General features: G+C 36.3%; 1 protein-coding gene across 2 annotated transcripts; it reads left to right on the top strand.

Annotated features, from left to right (window-relative positions):
- The first annotated feature begins 2745 nt into the window (after positions 1 to 2745).
- LOC149804764 (uncharacterized) lies at positions 2746 to 14537 on the top strand. Of its 2 annotated transcripts, none has more exons than XM_089944138.1 (3): positions 2746 to 3242; positions 5589 to 5658; positions 7586 to 8733. In XM_089944138.1, exons 1-3 carry the CDS (start codon positions 2926 to 2928, stop codon positions 7601 to 7603), a joined length of 405 nt encoding a protein of 134 aa, XP_089800264.1. In that variant the 5' UTR covers positions 2746 to 2925; the 3' UTR covers positions 7604 to 8733. The 2 variants fall into 2 exon arrangements, with proteins under 2 accessions (XP_089800264.1, XP_089800256.1); XM_089944130.1 differs by lacking the exon at positions 7586 to 8733 and adding an exon at positions 10448 to 14537 and having other exon boundaries at positions 2751 to 3242.
- Positions 14538 to 15692: the final 1155 nt, after the last annotated feature.

Raw genomic sequence — 15692 nt, 5'->3', positions numbered from 1 at the left:
AATTCCCCTTGACGCTATACAGACCCACCATGTTCAATTTCCATATGTTAAATTCCCTTGAGGCTATATCCCCCAGGGGTTTCCGTAATGTTAAATTTCCCATTGTCCCTAGACAGTCCCACGATCTATTCCCCATGTTCAATTTCCCCTTGTCGCTATTCAGGCCCACGATTTATTCCCATGTTAAATTTCCCTTGTCGCTATACAGACCCAAAATCTATTCCCATGTTAAGTTCCCTTGAGGCTAAACAGTCCCACGATTTTTTGTCCATGTTAAATTTCCTTTGAGGCTAAACAGTCCCAGGGTGGTTAATGTTAAATTTCCATTGAGGCTAAACAGTCCCAGGGGGTCCTGTAATGCTAATTCCCCTTGAGGCTGAATCGTCCCAGGGGTTTCCGTAATGTTAAATTTCCCATTGAGGCTAAACGGTCCCAGGGTGTTTTTTTTAATGATAAGTCCCATTGAGGCTAAACTGTCCCCTTATACTACTCATTTCTTCCCGTCCTTCCGTGTCAAACAATGTTCAATGCATGTTATTGTTTCTATTTCCTTGTTTCATCCTTCTATATGAGACTTTTGTGTCTTAAAATTGTTCTTTCTGTGCTTAATGGGTTGCCCTGCTATCTAAGGGAAAATCTCTTTTCAACCTTATTATTCATAGTGAACCAGTATAGACGAAGTGTGCTCTTGTATCACGTTACATCAGTGCTGTGCATAGTCATTGATTGCAAAACAAATTGAACTGAGATGTTAACATAGCTGTAATGATTTGCCTAATAGTCATATGAAAACTGAATATATTTAAAGGTGTCTTTGACTTGTGGAGTTACTGTAAGAGGAAAATAGTCCCAATTCCTTCTAAGCCTGCATTAGAGATATCTGAAACCATCAAACTTTTCAAATGCGATGACATATTCATATTTTCCATTGGTAATCATGAGCATGTTAGTGTTGCTTGTGTGTGTGTGTGTGTGTGTGTGTGTGTGTGTGTGTGAGAGAGAGAGAGAGAGAGAGATTTGGATTTGTTAACGTAGTTTGGATAATTTTTCAGTCAGACGGCTACGATGTCTGCATTGCAGTTTATTGTGATATCTAGCACTGGGGCATCATGCCGCAGACAGGTAGTATCATGTCCCACCCAGTCACATTATCCTGACACCAGGCCGACCAGTCCTAACACTATCCTCTTAACGCTGAGCGCCAAGCGAGGCAGCCGTTAATACCATTTTTATGACTCGGCCGAGGTTCGAACCCGTGACCTCCAGTAACCGAGACGGACGCTCTATTCCCCATCCACCGTACCCTCCACCCTCCACCCTCCATCCCACCCCCACCTCACCCCCCAGCCATGAGTTTTATATACACGTTCAAGATTATCTGAACCTTCTATCATAACAAAACGCGAATGCCCAGAAAATACTTACACATGACTGGAGATGAACATCCTCTCGTACCACAACACCAGTACCCGAATTTTTTTTATAGTTTTTATATGAAGATAAACATGGACAAAAAGGAACCAACAAGCATAAAACAGAGTTTACTGCAGTATAATGTATGTTACTAGAGATCCAAGTGATCCTATATAAAAAAAAAACATCTGGTTTAGAAAGTTGACCAAGTTCCTCAACATATGTCACTCCTTTTCACTCTTCGTCTGCGTTAGCTACGTCTAACCAAGGGACCATATTCCACCATTATCTTCATGTAGCCTTGCCTTCCACATTGACGTTTACAATCTATATAGTGTCCGTGTGACGACTTTGATTTTCCGACAGGATTTCACATGCATCAAGTTCTCTTGATCGTATAACAGTTGACATAATGTAGAAGATTTAACACTAGTCCACCTCATGTTGGTATGTTGTTTTGAGACCGGATGACATAATTAACGAACGCTCAGCTTTATATCAACTGGCAGCGGATCAAGCAGGAGTCATACTCCGACGGAGTTTCTACGTGGTTTCTATGATGTGCAGCTTTCATTTGTTTAAGTTAGAATAAAAGTCAATTTTGTGAAAAGCTGGTTTGCTCTCTTTTTCTTTCCCTCTCTGGGAAACAAAACGCTTTCAGTGCTCAAAGGCACTGCAACTTAATATAGTTCACTAAAGAAATAAAAGAATAGCTTACCGTTTCAGACTTTGAATTGCCGAAACATATACCTAAAATCAAGCCACTGTGCTTCAGTGTGCTTACATCAAATGCGTATGTTGAATATCGATCATTGTTTTAGTGATATTGGCTATGAAAGTATACTTTTATCTTTTTTTTTTGTGTGTATGTTTATGCTTGGGGAGTGCGGCTGTATATGTGTGTTATCAAAAGAACGATTAATTGCAATCTGTATATTACGTTTTCTTGATTTTATAGATAGCCTAGAGACATATTAGTTTTCCTAACTGGGTATATATATATATATATATATATATATATATATATATATATATATATATATATATATATATATATATATATATATGATCACATGGTGGAGAATTTCTTAACTGTGCATAGGCCTATACATTAAACTCATCTTCACATCTACATAAAATAGCATTGTTATCATTTATCGTTAATATTACGCCTATAGGCAAAACATGATCCAACGGATCCGCAATGTGTCTGCATTAAAGTCAGATTTATATTGTATTGATTCGTTGTCAACTGTGTAATGAAGTATGTAATGAAGAACGTGCTGTTTAGGTAAAATGATAACATTATAAAATAGATTATAGTGTCGAATTTTATCTGGCTTTGCTTCCTGCTGGTTAGTTGGTTGTATATGTTGGCGAAAATTCGTAGTAGGAAGATTAAATTCACCTGTGTGGAGTTCAAACCTGTATTTATTAGAGATTATTTCCATAACATATACATTTTATCCCACTCTCGTTTCTGTTTGAACTTGCCACAAAATAGTGTAAAACATGTATGCATGTTCCTGTCTCGAGTTAGAACGCTTCCTTTTGTTAGCACCATGTCCACCATTTGGAGCCGATGACATTTTCTGGGAGCTCATGAAGCAGTTGGCAGACCATAAAACCATAAACAGAAGTATACTCACATACAATGAAACTCGCATTTTCGCTAGGCACTGCAATATTAGTGAAAGGATCACAAAGGAAACTGTATCACCAGAGACAACTTCAGCTGCGTCTTCGTCAGCCTACATATATCTTACTATCGGTATTGTGTGCACATTCGCTTTCATTGCATCGCTGATGGCAATTGTCAAATTAAAAAAGTAAGTTGCACATCTCTTTCTTAAACTTTCCGCCTAACTACTGTAGCTTTGTTAAATGAAACCTTCTTGTCGTTTTTGTTTCTTTTTATAGTTCTTCCTGATCATCTGAATATTATTTATTTACAGAGAAAATGAACAGAAATGTGGACAATATGTGAATGAGTTAGCGTTTGTTTGATCTTTCATTAAAGAGCTGACGTATTTCTTGCTGAAAACGAAATACCGCGAAATTACTACTATTACTAAAATGCTACAAGTACTGATAATGATGACGATTATGATGATGATGATAAGTATCATTATTGTTATTGTTGTTTTTGCGTTGCTGCTTTTCTTCTATCTCAATGTCGTCATCAACTCCATAATTGACACAAAAGTTGAGTATTGACCTGAAAGCAATATCAAAATAAAACGTATTCATTTTGCAAGGGCCAGAAGTCTTATGTGTACCCAGAAAGAATTAGAGGATTCATTTCCTGTAGAGTGAATGCATCTTCAGCCTCGTTCTCATTCTGAATAGCATCCAATTACTGGCAATATTTACCAATGATACTTCAGATTTCCAAATAGCAAGCAAGAGATGACAATATGTATGAGGTACTCTCTTGAAGACAACTATGACTTCATCTGCATGGCTTCCTTGAAGCGTGGTAAATAGTTCCATCATGTTAGTCATTCTGCCTATGAATCCAAAAGCAGTAGTCTGGCGTAAGTGATGACAATAATCCAACAAGGTAAACTAAAATATAGAAACTATATACGTGTAGTAGCTTTAAGCTTTGATAACTCCCAAAGTATTGAATGGATAAACTCAGCTAGTAACCTTAGCATTTTAGCAGACTGTAGGCAAGTAGGCAAGATATTTCTGTGCAACTAAGGGTGAGCGGGACATAGAAGAAATAGTAGAATATTAATATCCAGCATGGAGTGGTCAAATATATGAACCAAAACCATAGTTCACGTTCTGTAAAAAGAATAAATCATCTCTGCAATTGCATACATTTATACGTGATGGTGTGGAGAATCGAGCCTATGACTAATGCAATACAAATGTACGACAAACCTCTTAGACCACTTACAAAACCGGCCAAGTTTGGAATTTGGGGAGTCGGATCTAAATATTAAAAGGTGTTACTCTTTAAAAACGTATGTTGACGTGATAAAACTCGATGCTATGTACAAAGGAAATCTCTGTTAAAGTAATAGAACTTATTGCTGTGTTCTAAAGAAATCTCTCTTAAATCTTTCGGCGTAATATATCTCAATGCTATGCACAAAGGAAATCTTTGTTGACGTAATAGAACTCAATCATATGCACAAAGGAAATCTCTCTTAAATATCTCTAAATGAATAGAACTCATTGCTGTGCACAAAGGAAATTTCTGTTGACGTAATAGAACTCAATGCTATGCTCAAAAGAAATCTCTCGTAAAGCTCTCTTGGCGTAATAGAACTCAATGACATGCCTAAAAGAAATTTCTGTTGACGTAATATAACGCAATTCTATGTACAAAGGAAATCTCTCCTAAATCTCTCTAGACGTAATACAACTCAGTGCTTTGCTCAAAAGAAATTTTTGTTGACGTAATAGAACTCAATGTACTGCACAAAGGAAATATCTGTTGACGTAACATAAATCAGTGCTATGCACAAAGGAAATCTCTCAAATCTCTCTAGACGTAATAGTCCTCATTGCTATGCACAAAGGAAATCTCTCTTAAATTCTCTCTTGACGTAATATAATTCAGCGCTATGCACAAAGGAAATTTCTGTTGACGTAATAGAACTCAATGTTATGCACAAAGGAAATCTCTCAAATCTCTCTAGACGTAATAGTACTCATTGCTATGCACAAAGGTAATCTATCAAATCTTTCTAGACGTTAATAAAACTCAGTGCTATGCACAAAGGATATGTTGACGTAATAGAAGTCAGTGCTATGCACAAAGGAAATTTCTCTTAAATCTCTCTTGACGTAATATAACTCAAAGCTATGCATAAAGGATTCAGAGTAAAACAAAGTAGCGGTAAAACTGTAGAAAAACAAATCCCAAGATCGGGTTGTGTAGTAGGCAAAATTGTCGAATAACAAATTCCAATATCAGGTTGTGTTACCGCTGTACCTAAAAATGTTTTAATCCTGATATTATTTAGGCACAATTGTGAAGGCTAATGTAATTAAATCCAATCTATATTTTCCATTGGATGCAAAGTATATATTGATGTCTTTAATAGTGTTTACTATATGTACCTTGAGAAACTATTATATAAATTGATACTAAAATCAGGATTGTGTTCAGCGTCACTAAACATTTCACATAGTATAAAACAGTAGCTTTTTTACAGATACTTTTACAAGAGAAAAGTGGGTGAAGCTGGCACAAATGTATTGGAGTGTTCCAACCTTTCTGAACAGGTTAGTTCTTTCACGAAGGGAGGTCAAGAAAAGATTAGATTTGTCCAAGGAAGTTAAAAATTAAAAGTCTCTCAGGGTGTGGACAACTACACCAACACGGGATTCTCACTGTCTGCAACACGTAAATGCAACTCAGGTTTTATCTGTAAACAGATGTTATATTTTAGAAATTCAGATTTAATGTAAAGCGTTTTAGACAATGTTTATATATTCTTCATACATCCACCAAGAGTTTGTTATTTATGTTTAATTTTATTATTTGTTGTCTTTTCTTACTGATTATATATTATATACATTTGTATTTAGTACTTGTCCTTGTCCAAAATCATGTTCACTGTACTTGACTAGGGACATGGATTTCGTAAACAAAATAATACCTAGCTAATATTGCTCTATGAGAATAGATCAAATATTAGAATCGTTATCAATGTAGGAGTAAACATTCTTATCTTGACCTGAGTCTAGGACATTGGAATTCCCCGATGGAAAAACCTGTTGCACACGATGTTTCCCGTGTTTTTTATTATCATTTTAGTAATAGACCTTCTCTTGTTGACAACTTAGACTGTTCTAGAAATTAACGTTTGACACTCATACTGGTTCTATTTCTGTCCTTAACATAATGAATCAGAATCAGCCTTATTGCTGTGTTCAGTTTTTCATTTGGGCGAAATTATTTATTCAAACTATTATTGACTGCAAATACAAGGTGTTCTTCAAAACAAATCTTGGACTGGAAAATTAATTTGGAATTATATTGAATTCAGACAAGAACATTTTTGGATTATAGTATTTTGATTCGTCAAAAGACTGTTAGCACATCATCAAAATTTGGATCATTGGCACATTACCACGTTGAAGATTATAGGCACATCAACATATTCATTATTCGAACGTATTTGGAATATCACTGGAATTCACTTGGAACTTTATACATTTCGACTGGTGATAATTTTATGACTGTTTGGGATTTAATTCACAAAAAAGTAAGTTCATTTTAAATTTTCATTTTGTTTTCTAAGGAAAACATTATTTGTTGAATTTGACAAAACTTGGTGATTTTTGCTTTTTTCTGTTATTTAGTTAAAGACTATAAAGTGGTAACAGAAAATTGGGGTCTCATCCACGTGATACGAATTTTAAAAAAGAATTATTTTAGAAAACTTTGTTTTTGAAATTTAAATTCACTTCCTTTCGGAGTTTTCTAAGTCCCATCTTTTATTTAACATATTTGAGAAATCTATAGTGAAACAAACTAGCTTTCAAAATGTCATCCAAAGTGGAGAACTTTATTTTAAAGCCTGCCCAGGAAAGGTTAGATTCCTTAAAAAATGATTAATTACTCCAGCTTTCAGACAATCTTGGGAAAGAAAGAAATAATGCAATTGAAGAACGATGAGAGAGAGAGAGAGAGAGAGAGAGAGAGAGAGAGAGAGAGATGCAGATGCTAAAAGAAGAATCCCAATTGCAGAATGAGGAAATAGAGAGAGAGAGAGATAAATAGAGCTACAAAAAGAAGAAGAGAATTGCAGTTTCAGACAGAGAAGAGATAATTGCAATTGTAGAAAGAGGAGAGCGAAAGAGAAAGAGAAGATAGGCTAATGCAGAGAGAAAAAGTAGAGAGGGAAAGACATATACGGAGGGAAAGAGAAAGGAAGAAATGGAATATCAATTTAGCTTCAAAAATGAGACGACAAAAAGGAGTTAGCTGATAGAAATAGCCAGGTTAATCATTCAGTCAATTTAGTTATACCTGTCCCACATGACGAGGATTTAAACTATGGAATGCAATCCGACTTGAGTGACTTTAACCAGTCTTCGGAATTCAGAAATATTGAATAATCTGGACCAGAAACTTTCACATTTACAGCCATAATAAAAAGTGAATTAAAACAGCTGTTATTTGAATATAAATACTTCTTTCCAGATGCTCCAGTACGAATAAATCAAATCAACAATGAAGTAGAAATTCTAGGTTCCACATCTGTGAAACTGCATCCGTACAGGATAAACACTCTCAAACAGGAATATTTGAAGAAGAATTTTTTTTAAAAATATTTGCTGGAGAATGATTTCACATAAAGGATTAAAAGTGATTGGAGTTCACCATGTATTCTTTTACAGAAACTAGATATTACTTTCCACATGTGCACAGACTGTAGAAAAGTAAACAGTATTACCAAAACAAATTCATTTCCATTGCTAAGAATCAATGACTGTATTGACAAATTCGGGAATGCAAAATATGTCAACAAATTTGACCTTTTGAAAGGATTCTGGCAAATTCCACTTACATAAAGGGCAAATGAAATTTCGGCGTTCGTAACTACAGACTTTATCAATATAAAGTTATGCCTTTGGGAAGAAAAGTTAGCCTTGTTAGTTTCAACATTTAATGATCATGATTGCATCTGGCTAGATAATGTTGACGCTTACATAGATTATGTCATCATCTATAACGCACCTAGAAAGATCATTTGGAGACGATTCCGAAATTCTTTGATATACTCAGTGATGCAAATTTGACAATTAATTTAGGTCAGTGTGAGTTTTGCCGTGCTTGTGTTATATTTCTAGGATATACCAAGAGTCAAGGTCAAGTAAAACCTAAGAAGTTAAGGTGAAGGCTATCTGTGGATTCCCTGTGCCTATCAGTAAAATCAGCTGATGCTATATTTGGATATGGCTGGAAAATATCGGAAATTTGGCTCCAATTTTTCCTTAACTGCCGGACACCTAACTAATTTGTTCAGCAAGAAAACCAAGTTTTATTGGTCTGAAAAATATCAGGAACCTTTTGATAAGTTAAGAGTGCACCGCCTCTTTCAGCTCCAAATTTCACTCAATCATTTAGAATATCCGTTGATGAAAGTGATGTAGGGTTTGGTGGAGTATTGATTCAGTAAGACAACAATGGAGTAGATCATCCATTGTGCTACTTTTCTATATAAAAAAATAAGCACCAGAGAGATTATCCCACAATAGATAAGGAATATTTGGCTTTGATACTGGCTTTGCAACTGAGCAAGACTATTGGGAAGAAATAATGCAATACGAGCCCCCTTAGACAAGAAAAAATAACAAATTTAATCTAAACAAATTAATAGCGGCAATTCCAATTCAATCTAAATTATGTCAGTAGAATGTAATAGCAATTTGGATTTATTTCATCAAAATAACGAGTGGTGAAAGAGCGCAATGTCCACGACTGATTGCATCACCTTCCTCCCTTGACCGCGTATCAACGTCTTCCTGTTTCCTCGAGCCTTCCTATTCTCTACTCTTTTCCTCTTCCTGGACTTTCTAGTTCTTTATTCTGAACTCGTCACGTCTTTTCTTTGGACTTCCGTTTTCGGACTGCCCCGTCTTTCCCCCCAGAAACATGTTCCTTAATGCTGTTCTCTTTCAGAAATTGTGCGTCTTAGCATTAAATCCTGTATTTTCTTACAAGACAGACACCTGGTCCCCTTTTCTTGTTTAACGAAGAAAGCACTATTCTTTTAAGGCGTCCTCGGTGTCACTTCTCCTCTTTCAGGATTTCAGACTCAAGAATTTCGACTAAGGTCGTCATTTTAAATTACATTATTTCAAAAGTGTACGCCTTAATTTACTATGGCCAATCGTAAGCAGCGATTCCTAAATTATCCTAAGATAATCATTTCTTCCGTCAGATTTCAAACAGCACAGAATCTGTGAAGTATGGGGCATATCAATTTCCCTTTGAAAATGATAATTTGACATGGGTTCTTATCAAGTGGTTATGGTTGGTAACTCAAATGTTTACTTTCTCAGGACAGCGTAGCAATGCCCCGGTCGAATCTCACTCAGTCATAAATTCTAGCCTTTCAAGTTTTAACACAGACACGGTGAGTGGGGAAGTAGAAACGTCAAAGTGACCCTTCACAAAAACTTTTCTGGCTTAAATGTGATAAAATTTTAATGCTCAATGCATTAAACTTAAAGGTTCAAAATTCAAAATTAGTGTATAAATCTTTCTTTTTATGTGAGGAGGTGTTATATATATTTATTTTGCATTATTTATTGGTTCTCCTTAATGATTATATTTTATACACATGTATTTTGTACTTGTCCTTGTCCAAATTCAAGTTCAGTGTATACCTGACTATGCACATTGCATTTGTAAACAAATTATACGTAGCAAACATTTATCTGTGAGAATACATTAAATATTATGATCATTATCAATGGAAGTAATCATGTTTATGTTAATCTTAGTCTAGGACATCGCATGGAAAAACCTGTTATACCTGATGCTTTCATGTTCTTCATTATAGTTTTAGTAATAGACCTTGTTTTGTCTACAACTTAAAATGTTCTAGAAATGAACTTTTGACACTCACCCTGATTCTATTTTCGTGTCTTACCTTTTTATATAATGTTGTCTGCTTGGAAAAAGTATTCATTCTTGCCTAGCATCTTGATTCAGAATCAGTCTTATTACTGTTTTTAGTGTTTCATTAGTGTGGAAATTTATTCAAATTATTGTGCACTGGAAAATACAACAAGCGCATATAACATCTGGGACTGGAACATTAATTTGGAATCATATTGAATTCAGACAGGAACATTTTTGGATTATATTATTTTGATAACGTCAAAAGACTAATAGTACATCATCACAATTAATGTCATTGGCACATTACCACGTTCGCGACTATAGGCACGTTTACAAATTCAATATTGGAATTTATTTGGAATACCACTGGAATTCAGATCAAACTCTGTACATTTTTATATTTTAATTAAGTCGAATATTCTTTTACAACAGGGTGAAGACATGAACAAACCACAATCAGATTGCCACGGAAAGCAACATAATAAAAAGCACGTGAGACCATGTACACCAGACGATTGTTCACCAAACATTGGTGTTATCAGTCAAACAAATGATGAAATTCAGCACCTAACTCCTGTGCGTACTTTGACATAAGTAGAGACGACAAGTCGTCATTCTAATAATTCATACAAGTCACCACCCAGGTTCCACCAAGAATAAAAAGTGGTGATAGCCTGTTCAAAACATTGCTTATGGCCGTCCAGACAAGAGAATATTCTATGTCCCATACGAAGTATAAAACATGTCTTTTATGGCAACCTTCTGTGGCCACTGTCATCATATTCGATCATTCGATAACAGCTATCAGTCCTCTGTTACCTTTGAGGTGAATCATCAGTAACATTATACACAATAAGCACGATACGCTATTTCGCAATAACTTCCCATTTTTTCCCATTATACGAGGACGTTCAGCTAGGGCTTAACAACAGTCTATCGTCGCTGCACGTATCGTAAAAATTTAACCAATCGGCTTTCAGACAAGCCATCACTTGAGTCTTCATAGACGAGGCATCATTAGTGACCGTCCAGATACGTTCGTGATGAAGTAGATTCGTAATCTTGCATACAAGCCAATATCAATGACTTGTATGCTGACCATCGCCAGTGATTGATTTAACAATTCATGGCCCGTAATTGGAAGACTCATTTTGCTCTATATCATTTAAATAAACAATAATTGAAACTCTTCAAGACAAAACTGCTCATTAAACAAGGAATTATACATAAAATACATAATTGTGACTTTTGATAATATAAAGTCCAATACACATAACTGTTATCTTTTGTGATTTATGTAGGAGTCATGACTAAAGAACCCAAAGACACGTAAACCGTAACAATGTGATATACATGTTGGTCCATCAGTTGTGATCATCAGTACAAGCTAATATCAAGTCACAACCAAATAAGCCTTGATCTATATTTTTTCACCAGTGACATAATCGATAAACTTCGAGAGAAAACATCATCCATGGCCTGCAATACGATGTAATATTTAGATTGCTTCACGTTTGTCATTATTCATTACTTTATCAATCATGACACGAACTAGGATTATCCATGCAACAAACTCGTGTCCTCCATGAAGAAGCATGATCCATTAGACCGTATTTCGTCTTTGGCCTTCAAGACAAGCAATCATCATGGATCCGGACATTACGATATTGAAAGAAGAATCATCAGCTGTACCCTTCGAAAAGAGGCATTTATGCTTACTTTGAGGACCTGGTATAATCTGGAAAACTTTGACAAATCATTCTGCTTGGCTTTTTCACAAGCTACCTTCTAGACATGCGGACATGTTTAATTAATGTCGACATAAAGAAAGAACTTTTATTGAAGCAGCATCATTCGTCACTAATCACTATGAACATAATCATCATCCAAAGAGCTATAAAAAAAGCTATTGCCTTTGATCTATGATAAATCAACTACTTTCTTCAAAATAATTGAACCAACCCGCTTCAAATTAAAGCAAGGCGATAACCCCAATTAGATTCATGACTAGCAGTCGCTACTTTTCTATCAAGGTTTTGATGTTCCTAACCAGTTCCCTGCAGAAATAGTTATGTAGTAAAACTACAAATTTAATGAGGGATAGTTTTATCAGTAAAAAATAGACTTTAGTCGACGAACCAGTCGGCGACTCTGAGACAGTCAGCGGCACAGTCGACCACTCTGCAACCAAGTCAGCGATACAGTAGGCGAGTCAGTGACACAGTCGGCGACTCAGCGATCCAGTCGACGACCCAGCGACTCAGTCGACGAAACAGTTGGCAACCCGACCAGAGGACACCCAGTCAACGACTCAGCCACCCAGCGACTCAGTCGGCGACAAGAAGCCAGGAATATGACGGTACTCTGCTGGGGTAAAAATCGGTCGCACTCTGGATAGCCAATCCTCAGACAGATTCAGCGGGGTATCATTCCAAATACAAAAACCTATTCTAAAGAACCCAAGATTGCCAGACTCGGGGTAGTGTAGCCGAACTAGTTTCCACTACAGTATCATGTACAGTGAAAATACACTATTACGAGCATAAGCGGGAATAAAACAAGGGTTGCACTAGCCGGGTGGTTTAAATATTGGGGTTCCCTTTAGGAATCGTATGTATGTATGTATGTATGTATGTATGTATGCATGTATGTATATATGTTTAGATATACTTATGCATAGTTTCATTGGTGATAAAGAAGACACATGCAAATTCATATTTACACATTATTCAAGATTTGGGGGTGGGGGATGCGACAAGATAATTTTGGCCTCATACTAAGTATAAGACTTGAAAATTGAACATTTGTCCAAATTTTAAAATGAATTGGCTTTTCAAAGGCATAAGAAATCACTATGTTTCCGATGTGTTTCTTGCCGGGTCCTCTAAGTCGTAAGAACCATTGCAGCCCCCGCCCCCCGCTCCAACACACACGAAATTGCCCTGGGTCTGGTTGCAGTAATGATGTAAATGTGATATGCCCAAGTGCTAGACAACACTGTAGACTGCCACAATGCAGACATTTGTAGCGATTTGACTGTAGACTTGTTAAAGCTACGTTAAAAATCCAAATCACACATCACACACTCAGACTAACAATAACTCTCCCTAACAAGAATTGGCAATGCTTTATCTGATAGGTTTATACTAAATGTACAAGGACGGGGAATTCCAAAGGTCACCAAAACATGAACTTTTATCGGTGTTCGACTTAGCCGCTGTGCGTTGTAGTACGTACGGGTGTTTCGGTTAATCTTCCTCTCGATTATTTTGAAATAATGCTTGAGTGATAATGAAAATGGCAGAGGTTTTGCTACACTGTGTGCGTTATACTCGCAGTAGAAGTTCTTAAAAATCCCCGTCAGGGTAAAGGTCATGTACGAGGTGCACTCGGGTCACAGTTGTTACATTTCGGTCTTTTTTTAGAGCATTTTTCCTTCTCTCATTTTGAAGGTGATGTAAGAGTTTGATCGAGGCATTCTTGGTATTGATTTAACGGTAATAATTTAGATTTAAACATTTTGGTGTAGTTGACTGTATTTCGGCTGCAGTTAAATGTGATTATAGGACTCACGGTACTAATTCAGTTCCCATAGTAAACCTATGCAAACACCATGATATTAAAAATTCAATAACTTAAAATTTCTGAGTGCTCATGATCAAACCTGTATTTATCAGTATAGATGAAACCTGGATGTCAGCTTCTGTTAGAGGAAAGGATATGAGTCGTGGCATTTTCTGGACCCGCATGTGTTTGAAACATGTGCTTTGAATTCTGCACCAAAGAGTCAGGTGCTAATTTTAGTAATGAGTGTTCCAAACTCAAGACTGTTAAAGGACTGAAACTCCATCAATAAAACAATGTCCCTTTGTTTCACTTACAACTAGGATAAGCTCTCAAAAGATTCTTTTTCCTAAAACAAAACTTACATTAGTAATCAATCCTGGTCAGCCAGACCCATATATACTCTATTTTCACCCATTTCCAGGCTGGTTCTCATTTTTCCATACCATTAGTACCGTGTGTCCTAAAGTGGCACTGATGCAGATCCGGAAGTGAAATCAGTGCTTTAGTTACAGGACATCCTATCAACAACAACAACAACAACAACCGGATAACTTACAACAAGAACTTTACCTTGAGTTCATCTTTGGAGTTATTTTAAATTAACATATGATTATTAGGATTTTGGATACAGTGGAAAGGTCAGTACTAAAAGAAAGCGTAGAAACCAAATAGGAAATAATTGTGACGGAGGTCCTGGTAGGATAACGATTTTCCGCATTGGCATTGTGCCTTCAAAATCTCTGTACTGATAGGGAATGAGAGTATCTCTGGTAGTAATAGCGGAGTGGTCCTAATTCGGGGTTGTACAACACTGGAATAACCAATTTGTTTTTTTTTTTAAAAATGGTTCTTTAGATTTTTTATAGTTATGGTGTGAGTTGGTCTTAGTACGGGGCTGTGATAAGAAAGGGTTTAACTGTATGAAATATTCAATAAAAATGTATTTTAGAAGTTACTCTATTGTTTGTCTCTTAGCTATTTACCTTTACACACAGACAGACAGACATACACACTACGGCGTCTTCCTCGTGCTCTTTGCGCATTTTCCACGTTACTGCTCTTTGGGAGTCAAGAATCCACTTCTACACGGAAAGCTTCCTTCAGAAGCTTTCGTTCGCAGATCCCAACCTCGAACTCCACGAGAATTTGTTCTTCTCTTTTACGAGTGGCGCGTTTTCCACTCGAGTACAATCTACACTTTCTGTGATCCTCCTTGGCTGGGTTCACCGGTGTACTATTTTTAAAAGGAATTTAGTCCGAAAATAACGGATTGCTTGCGTAGAGAATCTGTCCTAAATTTGAATATCTTAGCTTTGATTGGATACTGTCGGGTCTCTTTGAAACTGCCTTGCTGGTCATTATGTTTCCCATTTTCCCAGTCTGAATTTCTTTCATATCAGAAGGGAATCACGGGCGATTTGCAACAAACATCCTGGCTATGTACACTGGCTCTTTGACTACGGTTTAACAATGACACTCGACGAATTAACTATTGAAGATATACGTATAAACGGAGGTATCGGCATATTTTCACACAACGTGACAGTCTCTAATAATTCGAAGACTGCTCGACTTGACTGGAACTAATGGAAAGACAACTCGCAATTTGAAACACCGTGTTCTCATAAATATATAATGAGAAACATTAGACTAAACTTTCATCAATAAATCTTTACTAGTTGATTATTGTTTTTAACCTCGTCCCAAAATCTGGGTAAAAAACATTATCCGTAGAAAACAGTCAAAATGTCTATGGTAATTTAAAAAAAAATGGCATTATTCAAAACTTCATTGAATGATCAGTTTTCTTATAAGTAGATATTGATAAACATTCGAGTCAAAGTCTGTCAGTCCTTTGATGGAAAATAAAAACAACAACAAAAGAACACAAAAAATAACCCGGATGAAAGACACCACTCTAAAAAAAGACAGAGCTATATGGCCTTAAGCTGTCAATGCATGATTAACAAGCAGAATACATCTTATCGCATGTGAGGCTCTGAGATTAGAGCTCTAAGGCGCTCGCCTTTGCAGATTAGTGACATATCTTTTCTTTCCGCATGGGTTCGAGTCTCAAGTTCAGCCAAGGTTGCAGTGTTAAAAAGCTTGC

The sequence above is a fragment of the Sinohyriopsis cumingii genome, chromosome 2 (assembly GCF_028554795.1).
Source record: "Sinohyriopsis cumingii isolate HCF-2022 chromosome 2, ASM2855479v2, whole genome shotgun sequence".
NCBI classification, from domain to species: domain Eukaryota; kingdom Metazoa; phylum Mollusca; class Bivalvia; order Unionida; family Unionidae; genus Sinohyriopsis; species Sinohyriopsis cumingii.
The sequence above is the reverse complement of the archived record's forward strand: the minus strand, read 5'-3'. Positions and strand labels throughout refer to the sequence as shown.